Here is an 8016-nt window from a genome sequence, read left to right as displayed (position 1 = left end):
GAATTTGATATGAATTTATGGTTTGAATCGGTTGTTCAAATTTATAACTTACTTCAATTTGAATTTGTGGTTCAAATAGATGATTCATAGCTCAGAATTATGGTCCATTGACAAAATATTATTTTATCTAAATAATAAATAAAACCATCGATTCAAAATATAAATTCAAGTTAAACTTAATCACAAATTTGACCCATAAATATGACCTACTAGTTGAGCAAGCCTCCATTTGACTGTGACAATGTCAAAGTAAGTGAAATTCCAATAATGCCCTCCCCTCACTAAGGCCATCAAGTCTAAGGGATTGTATAAAAGACAGGCACATTCTCTTAAACGAAGCTAATAAAAGAGCAAAACAATGACGAAGCTCTCTCTCTTGGCCTTTTTCTTAACTCTTTTGTTCCTTTCTTCTTCGGCTTTCGAATCCGACGAGCTTCTCGTCGATGACGAGGAGTTCGGCATTGAAGGCGGGGCCCAGCCCGTCCAGCCTCAGGTCGCCAAGCCCCAAGAGCCGGCCGCCACTCGATTCACTACCACCGCGACCAGGAAACGATTTTCCGATTCGGATTCGGACTCCAAGATCCAATTCTCCCTTGAACATGCTCTTGGTGACTCCGATTTCGCACCTGCTGGTACTTTCTCTGCTCGCCTCAAGACTTCCAGCCACGGTGGCCAGGTTTGTCTCGCGCGCTACGTCTTTTTATTCTGTTTCCTTTGTGGTTTTTTGCTCACTGTAGTTGTCGTGCTGGTATAGAGAGAAATTGCTGTGGTAATTGAATTAATCACGATACCGTTACTGGGATCCTGATTTTAGTAACATAGAAATGTCAACTTAATTAATAAATTTAGTAGTAGGAAATATGGAGGCGATGCTATGTTGTTTTTGGCTTGCTTAAGTTACTGGTTAAAAAAATTTACCTTGATGCAACGGTTATAATTGGGCTGGTAAGGTTACTTAGGTCAAATGTTACTGTTTTTGCAGTAAAATTGTGAGTAAAATTTGACAACAGATGTACAATTTAAGCTAGGTTTTGTTCTGGGTTTTGAAAATTAGACCCTTGGAGTCCTACAATAATATGTAGTTTTAATGAAGAGACAATGGTCAGTGATTTGGGTATTTGGGAGGGAGAGTGAGAGGTAAAAAAAAGTTAGATCAGGCCTTGTAATAGTGTTTTTAGGTAAACGTACAGAGGTTAATGGGGTGGTTGGCATATGGTTTGATCCCATGGGGTTTAGGTTTCTATTCTTCATTGTTATCTACCATGTTGAAATCCATGAATTTCCTGCTTCCTCAAAGCGCTTCCATGTGAGAGGATAGAGGGAAAGAGAGACTGGAGATATTGTAGGTGTGGCTCTTCATGAAATGTTAGTGATGCTGTCCTTTGTTTCTTCCTTTATTGATAAGAAATTATCTTAAGTGAATTATTTGAAATGAGCATGTCCGGCTTTAATGCTCTTTTATTATTGACTGTTACAAATCTGTAATTTCTCTTATTAGATTAAAAAAAGTGGATGTTTCTGATTGATGTGGAAATTATTGTGACAGACTCTAACAAAGCTGCGGTTTTCAAGAAATCAGTTTTCAGAAGTGGAGAAGGAGAAATTTGAAGTAATTTAACTTTCTCCAAATTTGTGATTTTCTTTCTTTGCTTCTTGACAGGCTGGCATCCTATAATGTTGAAACATATTTGTACTGTTTTTGCAGAAGCTATTGCAAGATGATGACTTCTATAGGATAAGATTACCATCCAATGCTTTGAGCCCTCCTGGTAGGGATTACATTATTTCTTCTGTGAAGGCGGTAAGTTGACAATTAATTTTCGTTGCTCTATCTTCAAATACTTTAACTTTTGTTAGCCAATTAAGTTTTACTATGATTTCATGTGCTTGCATTAATTTACAAGATGTTTTGCTGGTGACGTTGTTGTTTCATTTGTCTTTTGGCACTGGCATCTTCTGATTTGTCAGTTGTTTTCCTAATTTGTCTGTCCAAGAAATGTAGTAGTCTACGGGATAGATTTTTTTATATGTATTTATTTGATACTGATTTCATATGTTATGAGAAAAGAAGAACAGTTTAAGGGATGTATTCCTTAAAAGATATTGTGCAGGTGGTCGCTCGAAGTTATGCTCTATCTAAAGGCAGATGATGCTTCTTGTTTCACACTCTTCCATGTCAACACTCCAACAAAATGATAATACTTCTTTGATGGCATTATCCATTCTATGTTTTATGGCTATTCTTGTTTTTTGTCTTGGTTCAATCTTAAAAATTTTTCATGTTTCCAACAGTTCAATATGTGATTAAAGAACCTTAAGATTTTTCTTGCTTTCCCACCAATGAAGGTCTAAATATTTTGTTTGGGGTTGTGATAATAAAGTTCTGATAGCAAATTAACCTGGGATGATATATCAATTTTGACACTGTTAACCTTATTTTACATTTATGCTCATTCTACTTTTATTGTATTCTTGTGGTGGCTGTGTTCTTTTTTCTCCCGTTTGGCCACCCACTCCTTGAAAGAGAAAGGAAAATGAAAATCTTCATATGCTTATCGCAGTTATGATACAGCTCTAACTTCCCTTTTCTTTTATTTCAGAGATGTCTTCCACGGGAAGGTTTGGATGAGCTTTTCGTTATACACATGGTAATGGTTAATTTGCATTTTACTATTCTTTTTCCGTACTTTTGATGATTATATTCCATGATTCCCTTATTTTGGAAAGTTTGATTGCTTTTGGAAGTCTGATGTTTGACGACCTGAAGCAATGAAGAATATATTGATAAAGGAGTCAGAAATTTTCTTAAAACACCAAAAAAATATGACCTTTACTGACTAGGATGGTAAGAGACCTCCTAATATCAGTGTTTTCTTTTCTATCAAATGCTTTTGTAAGTTTGATTTAGATAGACTTTGTTTCTAACTTTATTTGGTAAGAAACTATTAGACTATATTAAAGTAGAGATTGAGATGCATCAGTTGGTGGACTAAAATCCACAAAAATATGTCATAGAATAGGGGGGACTTTGTTTTCAACTCTTGATTTACCTAGGTATTTTCTATATACTTGTATATATGGGCTGTATACCCTAAAATAATACACTTATTTTCATAAGCAAACTATTTGTGTGGCTATCGTTAGTATCTTTTTCATCTATTTTGAAATTGTAAATCAGTTTTATTTTCTTTGTATTTTCCCTCTTTCTGAAGGAAAATTTAAATAATAAATATAGTGTTGCTTGTATAGTTTCAAACTGTATATTTGTGTTTTTAATGTGCATTGTACTGTACAAAAGTTCCATATTTTACTTATTAATTACTATTACAATTGGATGATATTATAATTTCCATAACTGTTTGCATGCTTTCTCTTTTCAAAACTTTTCTGTGGCAGGAAGGTGTTAATATCTTGGCTGTTAATTATGGTTCCTTTGGGGCTTGCTCATATCCTCGTCAGTTGAAACTTGTAAGCAAATCCCCACTTGTTTCTCAAATGAGTGAATTAGAACTGCTTAAATTTCCTCTCTTTTTAGCTGTGATTCTTGTTGAAGATTTTCATCATGAGTTCATTCTTACCTTCATTTTGTTGTCTATATTTCAGCCTGCAAAGTGGTCTTTTAGCTCACACACAGTACTGAAGAATGCTGAGCAGGCGCCAAGGTATTATATTTTTATAGCACAATCTTTATTTCCACATTCCAGCTAACTTACACTGTGGCGTTATTAAATGAATTAGCAAAAGAACCTGGAAAGCTGTTGCTTTAATCAATTTACTCTTCGGGGGTGTCCAATTGAAATTATTGAGATCAGATAAAATGCATACATATAAATGGTGGTTATCTATTTCTTTATGTCATTGTGTTGAATGCTACTTCAGTATGCTGTACTTCATTTGTTGCAGAGCTCCAATATTCACTGAAGATATACTTGGTGGGGAGAATGCAGAGGGTGAAGTTCTGCCGCCACCTGAAAGGTCTTTCTGGGCCAAATATGTGAGTATTCAGAGGCTTGATTGTTTTCTTCAAATTTCCAACCAACCTATTGACTGTGCTCTTGAACTGATTGAACGGATGGACTGAACGAAATAAGTCTCTACTGGTATGGAATTTTAGGCAAATTGGATTAACCAACATCAAAATATTCATCATCATGTATTATACACACAAAATTTGAGAAAATTCCACATGAATATTCTACCATAGCAGGTATACAAGAATCAGTACATGAAATTTTAATGAAATTGAAAAAAACTGTATTGAGAAGTGATATGTATGGCATTAGTAACGCGCTTATGTAACTGCTCAAGATATCCTCTTACCTATGCAACATATAGCTAGTCTAACGAAACCGATTGATTTGTGTATATAGGTTAGAGTGTACTATTAATTACTTCAACGGCATGATCCTGATATCATATGGTTCCTGAACTGATCAAATGTCATTTTCATGCAGATTTTTGTCAAATGTGTCTGTGAAAGCTTTGTATTCTCACTCTCATTTAATTTCTTTTCAGTGGATGTACTTGATTCCTCTTGGACTCATAGTCATGAATGCTGTGACGCAAGCCATGAATATGCCTGAAGAACAGGCTGCAGGTCAGTCAGGTGGCCAAGGACAGCAGCCAGCAGCTGCTGTTCCACGTGGGCCAAATTCTGCCGTAAGAAGAAGATAAGTTTGTTCACATGTATTATTTCTGATATAACCGATTGTTAGCCTGGGGGTATGAATGACCAATAGATGGGATTATAGTTTCATTCATGTGTTCTACATGGCCTAGCGTTTTATCACATTTTCAAACAAAATCGAATGCCATTAGCAATTGTGTTCAAAACTTTCTCAAGAGCAAAGCTTTGGAAAAATTTGCAGAATTTTGATGTTTGTTGTAATTTCTCAAGAACAACTTCATATGGGACATCTCCACATTTGAAATTAAAATGAAGTTCAAAAGGTAAGGTAAAGCTTTGGCCTTGTTCCTCTATCTTATTCCAACGAATATTTTTATTTATATCCTAATTAATGGCCACCACAATGCACCAGAGGCTCATCTATTAATTTCCTCATGCCCCTGTTGCTTCTGGTGGACTAGTATTCTCATCCACCCCAATTCTTCCACTCGTCGATGGCTGAGAGCTGCAGCCAGTGTTTCTGATCAGCTCCTGCTCAGGTTCTGGATCCATAGTATCCATTGGCTCTGGCGCCAGCTCTGGCTCCGGCTCCAGCAGCTGCTGCAGCGGTTGCTGAGCATCCTGGGCAAGCAGCACCCGTAGCTCCCTGATTTCGTCTTGCAGTGCGAGGTTCACAGCTGTCAAGCCAATGCAGTATTTATATAATAAGAATATTAAATGATTAAATTAGAAGAGGATCAGTTTTGGTTGGGGTTCCGAACGTTTGAATGAATTGAGTTTAAACCGATTGGATACTCGGGTTCTGGCCACCTCAAATAAAATCTTAGGTTAAATTATTTTTTAAGTCAAGTTAAAGTCTTAATTTATCAGTCTTAAGCTGATTCTTATACAGGCTTGGTTTAAATGGAATCCAACCCTATATATCACTTTATAATTTAATAGAAAATTTAATTCTTACCATCCTGAATCCGAACTTCCTCTTCAATGTCCTGCTGTAGAACCCTAAGACCATCATTTTCAGCAATTAACATATCCACATCAGCCTGATTAATTTACAAAGAAGAAAAGATTAATTTTAGTGATCAAACACTCAAAATTAACTTTAACAATGGCAATTATTTGATATATCAATAATATTTCATACACAAACGATTGGGTACTAATAGGTACGAACAAATTAACTTGCTGTTATATGATTGAATGATTTTAAATTATAAAAAAATTTAATGATTAGACCACCCAATCACATGATAACACATCAATTTATTTGTATCTGTTCGTACCCACCGTTTGTACATATAATATTATTGTTGATAGACATACCATTAGCACGTTCAATGTTTGAGACAACTCAATTGCTTCTTGCTCCAATTCTCGGATCCTTCTTCTTAATTGATTGATGTAACGCACGTTACTTCGAATTGATATAGAAATCGAACAAGATAAATTTGTCCTGTTACAATTACAAGTATATATTGTTACATAAATTACGAAGAATAGTAATATCAATACGAAACTTATGACATAAAACACAATGATCTATAAAAAAGATGTATGATAACAAGAACTAAAGTATTTGGTTTTCAATAATATTTTAGTGATGCACATGTGGTGTTGTGAAAAAATAATTTTTGTGGGACAAAGAAGTGATGATAACGGAGAGATCTTGGATGAATCGAAAAATCTTAAGGGGTTTTTTAAGTATTGAAGAAGGTTTATTTTCATATATCTTAAAATTCCTTTTTATTATTTTGAATGATGTTGTTACAAATTAGCTTATTAAAAAAATTTGTGATACGTATACAAATGCTTTATATAATAATAAGATTATGTGTATACACTTTTAATATATAATTTGTATACACAGAGGATATGTTATTATATGATTGGATGATTTTAAATTAAAAATAAAATTACTCAATCTTATGATGACACATTATTTGTGTATTAAAATTATATAAACATAATATTGCTTTTAATATAAAGAGAAAAATAAAATTATATTTCGGCTCTCTAAAAGGGTTTTCTTTTGTATTTAGTATTCTTATTTAACATTAAATATAAACTATGTATAGATGTTAGTCATTAATAATGGTTGGTTAACTTTCAATTTTTGTAATGTGCAAACTCAAGGAATTTTGGTAAAATGTTAAAAATTAATAAATAGGTTTTTAGTCTTGCAAGGAATCATATTTGGTGGAACTGGCCATCAAACCTGTAAATTTCGTAGAGACTAGCCAAACAATCCATTGGTTAGAGTATGTCAATTCAATATAGACATATCAAGAATATTAATGTATGCACTTAAGTTCATTTGCAGGAGTGTGAAGTCGGGTTTGGGTTTTCTCGCTTCATGTTTTAGATTTCATAACTTAACTGGTTGTTGGGTCATTTTGCAAAAATCAGAAGTTCAAAAATGTATGAACATAATAGAAAACTAGTAAAAAGTTTGATGAGGAAAGGTACGAAAATTAAAACAAATTACTTACGAATCAATGAAACAAGTGCATCTACGATATGTATGGTAATAAAAGACTAACCTCCTTTGATCCATTATGCTGGTTATTGTACGAATCGCAGCCTTAATAAGAAATCGGAAATGCTTTTGTCTTTCCTTTGCTCGCTCGATTTTTTCTTCTTCTATGTTTCTCTCACTATGTCGGATATCCTTTTTGTACTCGTATAAAAAGAAACAAAATTACTTTTTAGCCCTTTAAAAGGTTTTCACTTATTTGGTTACTTTTTTCATTCTATAAAAAAGCTTTCCCCTTTTTAAAAATATTATATATCAAGTAGAAAAATCAAATCAGGCTAAAAAATATTTGCTTTTATGCTAAATATAAACATTAAAAAAACAATTACTATCATTTTTTTTTCTAAAAATATATAATTAAAAAAAAAGCTTTGAGTTCTTAATCACATCCCAATAATAAAAGATATTAATATTAACAAATGTCTAAATTATTTAGAAATATATATTTCTATATAAACTTGAAAAAATAATATAAAACATATAAATATGGCAAAAAGAATGTCAAATAGAAACATTAATATGATTTAATTGAGTAATATGTGGCTTTGTCATTTATAGCAAAGTCTTAATAATGAGTAATAATGTAAATAGCTTATTTTAAGTAAAAGTACAAAAAATATAAATAAAAATACTTTATAAGATGGTGATAAATATGGTATAAACAACATAATATTTAGTGTTTACAACTTAATAAGGGTTTTTATACTAAATAAATAAATAAAATTTACTGTCTAATCCATATTTGGTAGGATTGAGGTTTATATAACAAGAATAAAATGACATTTTTGACCATTTCCTTGGAACTTATCCACACAAACAAACATGATAATATGTGATTAAACGATGTCGTTGGTTA

General features: G+C 32.9%; 2 protein-coding genes across 2 annotated transcripts; one reads left to right on the top strand and one right to left on the bottom strand.

Annotated features, from left to right (window-relative positions):
- Positions 1-326: 326 nt before the first annotated feature.
- On the top strand, positions 327-4870 carry LOC123209645 (ER membrane protein complex subunit 10-like). The gene is made up of 8 exons (XM_044627771.1): positions 327-676; positions 1547-1609; positions 1706-1801; positions 2601-2648; positions 3397-3468; positions 3604-3662; positions 3904-3994; positions 4516-4870. Exons 1-8 carry the CDS (start codon positions 359-361, stop codon positions 4672-4674), a joined length of 906 nt encoding a protein of 301 aa, XP_044483706.1. The 5' UTR covers positions 327-358; the 3' UTR covers positions 4675-4870.
- Positions 4871-5007: 137 nt separating this feature from the next.
- LOC123209646 lies at positions 5008-5663 on the bottom strand. Its single transcript, XM_044627772.1, has 2 exons — positions 5586-5663; positions 5008-5304 (listed from the first exon to the last, which is right to left on the bottom strand). Exons 1-2 carry the CDS (start codon positions 5656-5658, stop codon positions 5060-5062), a joined length of 318 nt encoding a protein of 105 aa, XP_044483707.1. The 5' UTR covers positions 5659-5663; the 3' UTR covers positions 5008-5059.
- Between the last annotated feature and the right edge of the window lie 2353 nt (positions 5664-8016).

Source organism: Mangifera indica, chromosome 2 (genome assembly GCF_011075055.1).
Source record: "Mangifera indica cultivar Alphonso chromosome 2, CATAS_Mindica_2.1, whole genome shotgun sequence".
Lineage (NCBI taxonomy): Eukaryota > Viridiplantae > Streptophyta > Magnoliopsida > Sapindales > Anacardiaceae > Mangifera > Mangifera indica.
This window is presented reverse-complemented; position numbering and strand designations above follow the sequence as displayed.

Coding starts and splice junctions, on each gene's coding strand:
- LOC123209645 (XM_044627771.1), top strand. CDS start 359: ATGACGAAGCTCTCTCTCTTGGCCTTTTTCTTAACTCTTTTGTTCCTT. Junction 1,802..2,600: donor TTATTTCTTCTGTGAAGGCG/GTAAGTTGACAA, acceptor CTTTTATTTCAG/AGATGTCTTCCACGGGAAGG. Junction 3,469..3,603: donor ATCCTCGTCAGTTGAAACTT/GTAAGCAAATCC, acceptor TCTATATTTCAG/CCTGCAAAGTGGTCTTTTAG.
- LOC123209646 (XM_044627772.1), bottom strand. CDS start 5,658: ATGTTAATTGCTGAAAATGATGGTCTTAGGGTTCTACAGCAGGACATT. Junction 5,305..5,585: donor GGAAGTTCGGATTCAGGATG/GTAAGAATTAAA, acceptor TTGGCTTGACAG/CTGTGAACCTCGCACTGCAA.